At 47.1% G+C, this 14,231-nt stretch overlaps 1 protein-coding gene across 9 annotated transcripts in view; it reads left to right on the forward strand.

Moving 5' to 3' along the window:
• CELF2 (CUGBP Elav-like family member 2) overlaps nucleotides 1–12,805 on the forward strand; it is a 604,346-nt gene extending 591,541 nt beyond the window's left edge. For 7 of the 9 annotated variants that reach the window (XM_081820569.1, XM_081820561.1, XM_081820566.1 and 4 more), the window contains 3 exons: nucleotides 1,125–1,244; nucleotides 7,762–7,959; nucleotides 12,340–12,805. In XM_081820569.1, the coding sequence (XP_081676695.1) occupies nucleotides 1,125–1,244; nucleotides 7,762–7,959; nucleotides 12,340–12,533 (512 nt within the window). In that variant the 3' untranslated portion in view covers nucleotides 12,534–12,805. Of the gene's footprint in view, nucleotides 1–1,124; nucleotides 1,257–7,761; nucleotides 7,960–12,339 lie in introns of all 9 variants that reach the window. The other 2 variants (XM_081820564.1, XM_081820565.1) reach the window with 2 other exon arrangements.
• The last annotated feature ends 1,426 nt before the right edge of the window (nucleotides 12,806–14,231 follow it).

Consider the following 14,231-nt stretch of genomic DNA (forward strand, 5'->3'; position numbering starts at 1 on the left):
TATTATTTACAGAAGCCATTGTAAGTGTAAAAGGGATAGGGAGTGCAGTTGCTCTGGAGAACAGTCTGGCAGTTCCTCAAAACGTTAAGCATAAATTTATCATATGACCCCGCAATCCCACTCCTGGGTGTGTGTGTGTGTGTATATATACACACATACACAAATACACATACACTCAAGAGAAATGAAAACATCTGGCTACAGGAAAGCTGTATACAGATGTTCAGAGCATCATTATTCATACTAGCCCAAAAGTCAACACGATCAAAATGTCCCCAACTGATGGATGGATAAACAGAATATAGTGTTTCCGTACAGCGGAGTATTTATTACTCGGCAGCTAGAGAGGGATGAAGTACTGACTTGTGCCACGTGGATGGACCTTGAGAACATTTTGCTAAGTGAAGGAAAGCAGTCAGAAAAGATCACAGTTCGTATGATTCCAGTTATATGAAATACCCAGACGAAGCAAACCCATAGAGACCAGAAGTAGAGGGGTGGGTGCCAGTGGGGGGCGGGTGTTGTGGAGAGGGGAGAACGGGGAATGCGTGCTAATGGGGATGGGTTTGTTTGGGGTAAGAAAAATATTGTGTTAGATGGTGGTGCTGGCTGTGTAACTCTGCGGATAGACTGAAACCCACTGAATTGTATACTTTAAAGGGATAAATTTTACGGTATGTGAATGACATCCCAATAAACCTGTTACCTAAAAGGCGGGGTGGGGGGAGGGGTAGTTAAGAGAGAGTTTGGAACAGAATGGTTTTATCTCGTACCCCTCCTCACTCTGTTACCACCACCACCTGGGCCCTGAAGTCTTTAGTCAAATTCAGGAAGATGGAGGATTTCTTTTTTTCAAAATTTCGTTGAGAAAAGAAAATGCTGAGTCTGAAGCAGAAACCGAGAAAGCCAAGAACTGCCCCCCCCCGCCCCGCCCCGGCCCGGGTGCTGGTCCCTGGTGCACCTGGATAAGGCCCCAGCCTGGAGGGAAGCGGCTCCGGGGTCCTGGTGCCTGAGCGGCCCCTACTCCGTCCGTTGCGGGAAGACGAGTACTTTCCCGGGGCCGGTTGGCTTTCACTCATCTGGTGCTTTCTCTCCCCGTCTTCCTGTCATGTTTTGTGTTTCAGTGGCTGCTTCAACCCCCAACTCCACTGCTGGTGCAGCCATGAATTCTCTGACCTCCCTTGGGACGCTGCAAGGACTGGCGGGAGCCACTGTTGGGCTGAATAATATTAACGCACTAGCAGGTACCCTAAACAGTGAGTATTTGCTGCTCTGGTGGACAGCCTCCCCCCAAATTCTCCCCCAGTAACGACCTGCAAAGGAGAGGGAACAGGGAGAACTACAGCTTGGGATGGAGGAGCACATGCCGTGCTAGGCAAATGCTGTCTACGCTCACTTTGCCTCCAAGACCACCCAACCCCACCACCCCCAGTCTCTTCTAATATGCAGAATGTGCATCCATCCCTAGGTTCCTGTGGCGCACGGATAGCTACAGGTTTCACACGGGGGTGGTTTGGGTTTGGTTGGGGTCTCTTCTTCTGAGAGGCAGTGTGTTTTAATAGAAAAATGGGACTAGAAGTCAGGACACATGGGTCCAGTTCCCAACCTGCAAAAGTCCTGAGCAAATGCTGGCCCGCCCACCTCAGGCTTCAGAGTCCCATTTGAAAATGGAAAGTTCTGGATTAGATGATCTTCCGGGTGTCCTCTTGCTCTAAAGATTCATGACATATATAGAGAAGGAAAAACGAGGCCTTGGAAAAAAGGAAATAGAGCGGAGTGCAGGGCCCCACCGGCCGCGGTACGGGATCTGTAAGCACCCACAGACAGGACTCCCCCGCCCCCCCCAAGCATCTTCATCTCTGAAGAGGCGCATGTTACCTTGGCAGGCTAAGGCAGAGTCGGGCAGCCGGCTTACAGAATCCTTTCAGCCTGAAACCTAGGGACTCACTGAGGAACTCCAGGTTCTGTCCTACACAGCTTGCCGATTTCTGCCATTTTGGATCTTTGGCTGGAAGGGGGGGTTGGGGGGGTTGGAGATAGTCCCCAGACAGAGAATAAGTCCTATTTTGGCCTTGTGCTTGGCATTGGCCTCTACACTGGGGGAAAGTGATCCTCCGCCCACAGAGGGGGACACCTCATTTGCCTTTCCCTCAGTTCAGTCCTGAGTCGAGAGTAGCCCAACCCAGGAGAGCCCGAAGAGATTGATTTGGGGGCCCAGTGACCTACCATGCAGCCCGGGCAACCCAACGCCTGCCCACTTTCAGCTTTCAGAAAGGGGTCCTTGGCAAGTTGGTTTCAGCCATGATCCAAGAAGTGAACAGTCTTTAAGGGATGATCAGATGATACAATTTTTTTAAAGCAAAAAAATCCCAATCGTTCTATACTTCAAAATCTCAAAAAGAATGCCTTGTAGTTTGATAAAAAGGAATCTAGAATTTATCAAATTTTCAAGTTTTATTAAACACTTTTATTCAGATGCTCTGAGAAAAATGAAAACTGGGACTGAGTTTTACTGTAGGCCAAAAAGAAAAGAAAAAGATTATTCCTTCCAGATAGGATAGACTTGATTAGCAAACAGTACACGAAGTGGTAACCATGTGACAACGGAATGTTTTATTCCAGTAAAACTGCCTCCAGCTCCCCACTTCCCAACGGCCCAGGAGGAGCCGTCATTGCCTTGACTCCTGTTTCTGACCTTGTTCTGCAGACGCTCCAACCCACTTCCTTCCCCTCGGTTGCAGACAAGTGTGTTTGCACACATCCCTTCATGCTGCTTCTCTTGCCCCAGGACCTAGTTCCCCTAAAACAAGGACTTTGATTTGATCGCCTGCCTGTCCTGTCCTTGGTCTGCAAAGTAACAGGCCAGTGGGAATGGCTGTCCTCCTCAGCACGTGCTCATGACTGCTTGTGTGCTGTCCTCCCGTCTGTGTGGTCCTGTCTCTCTCCATCCCAGTCTCTCGTGCTTTGCTGGTGTTTTCCCATCAGTGCCATGAGGGACTAGAGAGGGGCTCTGTTGAAAGGCCAAGAAACTAGGACTAGTCCTTGTGTGGGCTCTGTGTCACAAATTTTGCTTCTGGCAAGGACAACGGGCTTAAAATGTTTTGTTCTCTAAATTTTTTGCAATTGGGGCACAACAAGTGTGGATAGTTGACAGGGAATTGAGAAGGTGTCTCGTTTCAAACAGCCCCTACCAGACGGTGTGAACCAGGAAAATGTTTAATTGCTCATTTACAAAAATCACAAACAAAACTACATTCCTTCTGATTTGGTAAATGTTACTAGCACAGAGCTATTTAACAATCCCAACACTGGCTTGGAGCTGGTATTTTTCCTTTTCTCAAATACTAAGAGGAAACCGAAATACATAGAGTGTCCTCTTTCAGACCACCCTGCCTGAATGTGATCGTGCTGCCTATCCTACTGAATAACTCTCAAAGAAGGTACTCAAAAGACGTTACTGGAATAGAGGCAGCTTCTAAAATAGTTGGCCACAGCTTCCATATCACTGCTGTTTCCTACCTTACTCCATCCCAGGAACAATGACTTGCTACTGAAAGAATTCTCCGGTTGTCCAAAGAGAGCCGTCTCTTTCCCATGGACAAAGGAGCCAGGAAGAATGTAGGTAGATGGAATCCAGTTAATTCCCAATTAACTCATCTTTATAAAAATGTTACCCTCTTCACTGCCACAGGGCCCCTCTCCTCCCAAAATAAAGTTTTGGTTAGAAGACAAGTAGCTGAATTAAACTGCTCAAATTTGATAGCCCTTTTCTTCCCTTATACATTCATGACTGGAGGGGCTTAAAAAAAGTAGAGTAGAAGGGCGCCTGGGTGGCTCAGTCGGTTAAGCGACTGCCTTCGGCTCAGGTCATGATCCTGGAGTCCCGGGATCGAGTCCCGCATCGGGCTCCCTGCTCGGCGGGGAGTCTGCTTCTCCCTCTGCCCTCTTCCCTCTCGTGCTCTCTGTCTCTCATTCTCTCTCTCTCAAATAAATAAATAAAATCTTTAAAAAAAAAAAGTAGAGTAGAAGCCTAAAGCTAAAAGCAAAAGTTGCCAAGATCAGAGGTAAGGAATGTGGGTGGTGATTGACTAACAGAGCTTTCAGTTTTGGATTATTTGAGTGTTCTCAAGACATGTTTTGTACATAAGATGTGTTTTGTACATCTGAACTAAAACAAAATATTTTTGCAGATATATCCACCCAAGAGTCTGTATCTGACTTTATGTAGGTGTTTTAACGTAGGTCAAGTGACATACTTTTTTTTCCTTGTTCAGATCACACCATTCTTCCAAATGGCTTACCATATAGTGCTTAAAATTAGGATTTGTCAGAATATAACCAAGCACAAGTGCCTGGTGAATAGTGTTTATGGAAATACAGTTGACCCTTGAACAACATAGGTTTGAACTGTGCGGGCTCACTGATATGCATATTTTTTTTCAGTTAATACAGTAGAGTACTACAAATGTATTTTCCTTATGATTCAGTAGTCAGGATATGTGCTGACTGTCCACAGACCGTGTGCAAAGATCCTCCCTTGTTGAGATTGGCACATCTGTCATTTTGTTCCTTGTCCAAACAGCATGCATGGGAATTTAGATTTAATGGGATGAAATGATTGATCCATTTGGCTTTTTTAAAGAAAATTCCCATTCTTTTAAGGTGAGACATTTATTCAACTTAACTTTCTTCAAACCTCTGTAAACACTGTCCAAAGTTTGTGCATGTAATCAGATACCAGCAGCTGAATTGACAAGTGTTATCTTTGATATAATAATTATTTAATATAAATCTTCCTGTGATGGTCTTTCAAATTCTGCCAGGTAATCAATTACCTATTCTACCTTGGCTTTGGCAAACACATCCCCCAGAACCTCCAGGATAGTTTGGTTTTTAATATTCTCAATGCACTTGCCAGAATTTGTACCCTTCTTTTTTGCTCAAAAGGATGGTTATACCATGCAGGAGGAAAGTCCCGGGCTGGAGAGCCCTTACCAGTCCCCTCTTCCGCATCGGCACCCATTGGTGCCTCCAGTACCGTTTCCATCCTCGCTTCAGGCAGGTCAAGCCAGCTACAACTACCTCCCGCACGTGTGGCATCACTTGAAGTAAGCAGAGCCCTTCAGAAAGCAGATTTGCCCTGAGATGTAGTCCAAAAACACGGCCAAGGACCGTGAAGTGTAGGCAGGAACGGAGTGACGATGCGCTGGAATGTCACTTGGTAGGGCTGCAGGCCTCACGATGACTCTAGTCGTAAAACCCATCCCGTCTTTCAGGAGCACTGAAGTTCATTCTGCTTCTGTGTTTCAAGAGGAAAAAAAAAAAAAAAATGGCAGAAAGGTGGAAAGAGAAGAAAATTCACCTGACCTGGATGATTAAAAAAAAAAGGGAGACATGTACCAGAGAGGAAGGGAGTCCAGGGCCACAGTGAGCCCTGCAGTGAAACACCCGCCGTGTGTCCGGCCTCTGGGGAAGCTACGACGCACAGGGAGGCACACTGGCTGCGAACCGCCAGGCCCTTAGCCGACAAGGCACCAGAGATGCAGGGCTCTACCGTTCCGGTGACAGCAGCAGAGCTCCGAGCAGCCCCGTTCGCCACGATGCACACCTAGACTCCCGCCTCGGGGTAGAAGTAGAGTGGCAAGTCACCCCTCACTCCACTGCTAGAATTCCTTCCCACCCAGGGATCCGGCTTTCTAGAGGGCTGAGCCCCACGGCGTGATCGTCTGTGTCCCTAGCACCTAGTCGCAGCCTGACGGAAATGAAACAAACAGCACTGAACTGTGCCCAGCTCCTCCGGAGTTATTTTACACCCTCCTCTCACCTTCTAGAAAAGAACCATTGCTGTTTCTTTGCATTCACACAAATATTGGGAGGTGAGGATAAAATAAGACCGAAAGGAGGAAAGTGAAGTTACTCCCCAGCCTTCAGCAGCCCTACGAATACCAGGGACGGAGGAGGAGAGAGGCCTGAGTCGGGTAAATGGGATCAGCTGCTGTCTGAGGGACTGTTTAATTCGGAGGACACAGTAGTTCCAAGCTCTTTAACAGCATTTATTTGACCAAAAAAAATTAGAGCATAGAATGCTTCTCAGTAAGAAACTTAAAGCAGAGTCCACAGGACCTCTGCTGGCCGGCACCTTCTTAGCTTCGTTTGTATTTGCTAGATCCACCCGCAAGGATTTCCTTTTTCAGGAGGCTTATCATTCCATTCTTCTGTCCTTCAGAGGCTCCTCACCCCCACCCCCTGTGCGGTGTCTGTACTGAGGAGACTGTACTTGGTGACTTCACCCTGCGCCCACTTCTGTCCCCTCAAGTCCCCCTGGAAGAATACCAGACTTGAGGCACTATGCATTTCCTCTGCTGTTAAGCCATGGTCTAATTCATATCTTGTGTGTAGTCCTTTTCACCTAAGAGATGAGATGAAGTTGTCAGAGTAACCGAGGCATGCTGAGAGTACGTAGAACATTCCCCACCTGCTCCATCTTCTGTGGATGGCACGCAAGAACACTGGTGGGTGTTGACGTGATTCTGGTATTGGATTCCTCTGTATCATTTCTTAAGCATCTTTATCTGGTCTTCTGTCCTCATTAGACTTCTTGCCAATTTGTTTTTCAGTTAGTCATCTTCGCTATTTTAATAGCCCTAATCAATAGTCCTAATCCATTCAAGAGTTTCATTAATGTTTTCAGTAAGTTCTTCCCAGAAAACAGATCTTTTTTAAATGTTTTAATCATAAAGGCAACTAAAGGCTATTATGATGTCACCTCTTCCATTTCCTGAGTTCATACGAAAGTTAGCACTCTATAAAGTGTTGCTTGTTTTGACTCAGTACTCGGGGAAAATGTGGCACAGTCAGCAACCATAACAGAGCAGAAGAGCAGCCAAGATACAAAAAAACTCAAGCGCTGGCCAGCATCCAGTTCCCATCCGTGAATAGCCAAGATCCAGCTTACAGACACGGGTATCACTTCAGTTAACGGGAAAACACGACATGGAGCGCTTTCAGGGGTGCACGCTCCCGTGACCCGGATTCATATTTGCGTGTGTGTCTGCTGCTTAAGTTGGCCCCATTCTGTTTGGAGCCTTTCCCACTGAGGAAGCAGCCTCAGTTCTGTACAGTTAGATTAAGGGTCCCCATTTTTGCTGGGCTTTCATTCTTAATCAGCTAGACGAGTCTTCCTAAGGGCCTGTCCCTGACGACATCCCTGAGCTGTTTCAGGGGGCCGCACACAGGTTCCCTGGGGACAGAGCTGGCCTCCGGGACCATCTCATCAGCCCGCTGACGGAGACAAGTTTTATCCCTTTCTCCGCAAACCCTTGAGCCATCCCATGCTCCTCAGAGCGCCCAGGAAATGGATTTAAGTGCACAGCTGTTACAAGCCCATCACTCACGTTTTCTTACATGCTTCTGGGCTCTACGAAGGAAAAGGCTCTCATTTCAAAACGATTCCAGTACTTGCCAGTAGCACCGTGCATGGAATTGCAACGTCCTGTCTCACTTCGTGCCTCCGTGAAGTCTGCTCACTAGCCTTAGGGAGTGACGGCATCATTGCTCAGGGGGTTTCGTGGGTTTTGCTGTGTGTTCCCCGTTGTGACAATGTGTTGCCTCATAGTTCCGTGTTCACTTCCATGTCGGGTTCATCGGTGTGCTAGCTGCATGCACTTGCTGTTACTTGTGTCAAATGATTCTCTAACTTCCTTTGGAAAGCACTAATGAAAAGTGCTATTTCTCTTCTCTATTGTTGGGTTTTTTGTAAAGTTGCTCAAATGCTCTCAGGTATGGCGGCTCTGAATGGAGGACTTGGCGCCACGGGCTTGACGAATGGCACGGCGGGCACCATGGACGCCCTCACGCAGGCCTACTCAGGGATTCAGCAGTACGCGGCCGCGGCACTGCCCACTCTGTACAGCCAGAGCTTGCTGCAACAGCAGAGCGCCGCGGGCAGCCAGAAGGAAGGTAGGTGCTTGCCCGGGCCCGGACGGCCGAGGCGCCCGTACAGCCGGCCTCCGAGAAACTCGACGGAGCCAGCGTCCTAGGAGAAAGCCATTATTTTACTTCTGCCTTTCATGGGGTGGGGTTCGTTTTTCTCCTTTAGAAAACCTAACAGGACTAAGCCATTGGTTTGAGTCTTCTCTCCTGTCCTCCTCAGGCTCGTACTTCTTTTATGCTGTAATTTTTCATCAGTCTTTTAATTTACCTTCTCAGACTTACTTCTCACCCACTGCGTGCTTCTACGCAGTTACCTAGTAGTTGCTGCCCTCAGAAACCTGGCAGAAACCCACTCTCCCAAGTCAGCAGGGGCCGTCCACTACACATTAACTGCTCCCTAGTGGAAGGGGTCAGTCGATGGTCTTCCCAGGCATGTCCCAGGTATCAGGGCGTCCCCACGCCCTGTGGCTGGTTAGCTGGACTCTTCATAGGCGAAAGTTTCCAGGGTAGGGATGAAACGCACCATCAGGATCGGCTGGGTCTGTGTTGAATCGGGGGTCTTCTGAGGAAGTAAGTACGTGATTGATGGTCTTGCTTCTCTGCCAATGAGGCAAAGTGAGTCTCAGGAAATGAATGTTAAGAATAAATTCAAGCTAATTCTAAAACAGTTAATGAACCAGTCCAAAGAGGGAGAGCTTGTCTTTTCCTTTCTTCCTTTGGTCTCTTCTCCTTAGTAGAAATGGCTTTCAAGCAAACTCTGCACCATGATGATATTTATTCTCTTTCACACCTGTTGGGAGTATGGCATAAGAGGCTAGAATAGGGAAGTATTGCTGAGGAAGTTTGTACAAATTTCTTTCCCTTCTTTATCCTCACCCCACATTTCCAAACTGTTCTTGTCTGAGTATTTTAAATACGGTGTTCTATAAGAATAGAATGTTTTAACTTTGTAAAGTTGTGAACTTTAAAAGGGACACAGCTTTAAAGATACTCTTGTAGAACGAAGGTTTGTTTCCATTTATAAGTAAGAGATCGTTAAAAATGAGATATATGAAAATCTAAATTCTTCATTATTTCAACTTTCTCTTTATTCTTAGCTGTGACTGTTAGTGTAGATTTTTAAAAACCTGCACCACCGTTCAGGCAACTGTATTTCCCGAGGCATGTGGAGACCCTACGTCCTAAATACCCTGCCTTCCCAAAGAAGGGCCTGCACTGAGGTCCCTTGTCTGGGGTCGGACTGCCATGGTGACTGTGGTAGGAGGGGTCTGTGAGATAATGATGTTCTTAGGCGAAAACATAAAAGCCGGTTCCCGGCAGGATTCTTAAAGAATCCTGGCCACTGCTCCACTGCCCAGCAAAGCCTTAGAGCAAGCGACATGACGGATGTCACCGAGAAACACGTCACCAGTGGACTCGCCATGTACTGGTGCAAGGAGAGTGTGTGGGCCCTGAGACAACTGTTCTCTGCTGCTTTACCGCAGCTCACTGCCCCACATCTCCATGCCTTGCCTTTTTGGGATTGCCTGTGCAGTAGCTAACCGTCTGGGATTAATGTGAATAATGGCTGCCAACCTGGGGTCATTGACATTTAGGTATTGGGGTACCAGTAGCATGGTTTAGTTTTGATTTTTTTGGTGGTGGTGGTTTTTGGTTTGTTTAGCATTTTTAATCATCTCCCACCTTCTCATACCTCTCTTCTGATCACCTTCTTTTCACCCAGTTGATGTGTTCTCAAGAAATGTAAACCATCCTAATATTAGTTTAACCACAACATAATTTTCAAAGCAGGTTATACTTGGAAGGAAAAAAAAAATGAATTCCACAACTAAACAGATTTTAGATTTTTTGCTCCATGGTTTTGTCCTTTAGTTCAGAGAGTTGAAAGTCAAGTTGATGCATTTAGTCATGTACCCTAGTATATATTTTCCCACAGGAAAATGAGCCAGGCTGGCTTTGCTACTGTTGTTGTTTTAAAGTGGCTTTGATATATTCCCCAGCTAAATCGTCTGAAGGGTTATGGCATCCCTATCGACCTCAATCCAGGAAAGTTGACCACCTTTCCTGTCACTCCTGAATACTCTCGGACCTCTGTCATACCTTCCCGTGTTCCTTGATTTGCAGGAGGCAGTCACGCACACACAAGTAGGTAGAGCCTCGGGAAGGCCACAAAGCAGCTGGTGGGTGCTGGCCGTTGGCCACAGACACCCCAATGCTCTGTGCTAGACCAAGTGCCCTATCTGAGAAATACAAAATGTGAGCACCCAGCCAGCTGGGACCAACACTCTAACAGAGAACTCCAGTAAGTTAAAATGACATGTACTGGGAGAGATCCGAGGAATGCGTGATTTGTCAGCAGGTTCTTACTAAAAGCAACAGTGAGGTGGATACATAGGTGGAACCCTCAAAAACGTGTTTTTGTGTTTCGGCCCTTGGTATCTATGGCAACAGCCGCCTTCGTTGCACGGAAGAGAGGTTTTCCACATCGAGTCACCTTTTTCTCATTTTAGTGTTCACAATTTTGGCAGTTTGCAAAATCAAACTATTTCTGGGTGATGAAAACTGTGGGGTCTACACTAGGAGATGCTGGTGGCACTTTACCTGAGAAAATGGTGAATAAAGAACAGAGCCTCCTTAGATTGACCTTTTTCATAGTTTCTTGGTCCCCCCATGTGGCACAGATACAGTCGGAATGTACAGTGTTCTAGAATGCCAGGACTGTCCAGGCGTAGCCAGTAATCTGACAGAGTACATTAAGTTGCACTTTCTCCCTGGGTGGGTCCCATAAATCCTCATTTGTACATGTGGACCTTTTACTGAGAAGGAACATGAAATCTGGGTGGTGCCAGATTTGCCCAGCACACACTGCCGAAGCCGTGCCTGGCCTGGTGGCGCTCCAAACATCCCTTTCCCATGTTTTGGTTTTTCACCTAGTCATACTAAGTAAACCAGGAAACATTTGGGGACCTAAGACCTACAACTGTGTCCCTTGAATTACAGACTGCCTCCTTGGCACTGGAATGTGGAATTGTGAGCGACACAGAAAAAGTGGTCATGTTGAACTTAAATGCTTCATCTCTGTGGCTTCAGAAACTTGCCTCCAGAAGACATCCTTGGGAAAAGTCCCACACATTAGAACACTCTTTTTCTGTGGGGAGAAACTTGGTTTGACTCTTCTTTACAAAGATGTTTCTTCTCTTTTAGTTTTACAAAGTTATTCTTTCTCCAGTTTTACTTTTCTTAGACCCAAATACTAACCACCACCACACCCCCTGCGGCATCCCAGTGGGGCAGGCAGCTCTGGTTCCTCCCCTGGATGCCAGTGAAGGTTCCAGGAGTCAGCTGCCAAGGTTACTTCATCGGTTTTTGTGAGCACCCTTCCCTCCCAGACACCACGCCCCGAACTTAGAACATCTTAGAGCCATCCAGCCCTTTGGCGGGGGGGGGGGGGCCTCTCCAGACAAGTTGGGGGGGTGGGATTGGTAACTACCCCAGGCGGCCTTGGACCTGGAAAGCCTCCTTGCCTGTTCTATGTTAGATGACTGCCTCCCATCAGGTCATTCAGATTCCCTCCTTTTCACCTTCAGATGGCTCTTGGGCAGGTGGCTAGAGAGATGGGGAAGACAAGGAGGAGAGCTTACCTCTCTAACCAGTGTAGCTGAGAGGACCTTCCGTACTCTGTCCTTGCTTCCTGTTTCTCTGGAAAGTGACGTCTCTGAGCTTGGTCTCTGCCTAGCTTCTGCACCTTGTGCATTCATTTCCAAGGCTAATCCCCAGTGGTATAATTCCTATCACAGCTGTGAAACTCTAGCTACCTATTTTTCCCTGCCTTGACTCACTGCCAGTCATTTCTAATAAAAATGATTATTAGACTGTGTTAAGAGATTTGGCAAATCAAAACTGGATGGATAATTAGGTAAATGATTGAGAAATCCAAGCAACATTACTGCTATATCCATTATTCTAAATTGCTGCAATTTGCTTAGAACACACAGGATACTCTCAACTCCAAGAGATCGTCTATACATACAACAGAACACAGCCACCCAGGAAAAACCCACTCCTGCGTTCTCCTCCCCACCTCTACCCCATGGGGACCACCCTCACCCCCCAAGAAGAGGAGACTGAAAATATGTACACTAAGCAAATGCGAGCCACAGAAGATGATCAGTGAAAAGACAGCTATTGCTGACCGAGTGTCTTTGGAAATCAGGAACATCTGAAGGATGATTCCCGTCCTGAAAGACATACCAGCACTTGACATTTATCCATCTATCTCATTCCCTTCTAGTATGAGAGAGAAAGGCAAATGCTTAGGCTATCTGTTGTTAAAAAGCAGTCCTAAGAAGAGGCCTTGGGAACTAAGAAGCGAAGAATACCTTACTCTGATTTTTTTTTCCTCTTTAGGTCCAGAGGGTGCAAACCTCTTTATTTACCACCTTCCACAGGAGTTTGGAGACCAGGACATTCTGCAGATGTTCATGCCTTTTGGAAATGTTATCTCTGCTAAAGTCTTCATTGACAAACAGACCAATCTGAGCAAGTGCTTTGGTATGCAAAAGAAACCAAGCCAGAATATTACAGTACATTCCCAAGTGTGAGGAGTCATGGGAAGGAAAATGTAAATGGCAAATATTTGAGAAGTCCAGATAGGGCCTTCCCTGGGTGGTGCTGTTTCCTGGTGTTCTGGATCCATGTAAGCAGATCGGGCAAAGTCATTTAGTCAAAAGCAGAGGAAGGGGCTACATAAAAAGGAAGGATCTGGGAAATGAAACTAAATGCCCATGCCTTAGATGATGTTGTGTACTGTGCTACTCAGGGTCTTACTGCACGCGGCTAGTCATCTTTCACTAGTTTCTTCAAGCCCCACCGATGGAACCACGAACTTGAGCAGAGGGAGATAGTTAATGGACCATAGCGTAGTTTAGGCGATCCTGATACAGAGTAGTACTGCAGACATTCTGCCACGAATTCCGTAGCCTTCTAGGTGCGGGAGGCTTCTGGCACTTGTGGATCCGGGTAGCATGTGGTATGGGAAGGCTTCCTACATTCTCACATACCTTCACAGTAGGGGTGTGGCCAGGCTGCCCACCACCCTGCAGCCCCCCAAGCTCGGGACGGGGAGTTGATGCCTGTCACGGTCCCGGGAAGTGCTGCATTATGCTGATTCGGGAGCCAGAATTTGGGATGATGGGCTCTGCAGGGCCTGCCCGAGTGGATGCAGAGCCCGGAGATGCAAGCATTCAGAGAACGCTGGAAAACCCAGGTCCTCAGTGGCCTGGGCCGTCGTGCCCTCCTTCCTCACGCAGCCCAGACTCTGCCTCCTAGGGCAGTCTGTGCTCCCTGAGAGAGAGGCACACTCTCCACTGGCCCTAATGTTTTAGAAGCAGGAGCATAGCGTTCATTAAATCTATTTCTTGTTTTGCTTTTTGAACCCCTTTGGTCTCCAAAGTGGCTTAGAGGCTAGAATGTTCAGAGTATAGATTACTTGCTTGGCAAGTTCTGGCCCAGTCTGAGGTTGAACATTTGCCTTCATCATTCCTCCAGTCTAGTAACTCAGGGAGGGAGTAGGCAGTAACAGCACAAAACAAAGTGGAGTAGATCCAGACCAGAGGAAATACAAAGAGAACTATATGGTATGAAGAAAAGCATCAAAGGTGGTAGGAGTGGTACTCAGACTTAGTACCGGCTAACTGGTAATGGGCAACGGGTGTAGAGAGAATGTTTTGGCTTCTAAAACCCCATTATCGTTAACGTCTTTCTGATCTCTGTGCCATCATCCAGGAAGGTCTGAAGCCTCTGTTGTTAGGGGAATTAGTATGTCAACCATTGAAAGTCACTGTTTTTACCCAAGTGGCCAGGGTGTCAGCCTGAACCCACCCCACTATCGCTGCTGCTATGACAAGTACATAAACCCCCTTGTGATGGCGCACCAACAAGTGAAATGGAAAGGGAGTGGTTACATAGGGGGTGTGTGTGTTTCGGTGGGAGCTTACCACTCGGAGCTTCCCTGCGCGAGGTTATGAGACAGACTTTTATACTCATCACTAAGCAATGTCCTGGGCTTATTTGCAGATCAGAAAGGGATTGTGCTTCAGGGTCTGATTTTCAGAAAAACAGTTAGTGCCTTGAAAAGAGATTGTATCAACCAAGGTGTAATAATGCAGGCTATACCGATGAATGTCAGCAGACAAGTGTATTTAGCACTATGCACTGTTTTCAATTTTTATCAAAAGCCGCAGCATCCCAAACCTACATTTCTCAGTTAGCCAGCCTAATTTGCGGGGGGGGGGGGGGGG

Source organism: Leptonychotes weddellii, chromosome 5 (assembly GCF_054177405.1).
Source record: "Leptonychotes weddellii isolate Sample4059 chromosome 5, ASM5417740v2, whole genome shotgun sequence".
Lineage (NCBI taxonomy): Eukaryota > Metazoa > Chordata > Mammalia > Carnivora > Phocidae > Leptonychotes > Leptonychotes weddellii.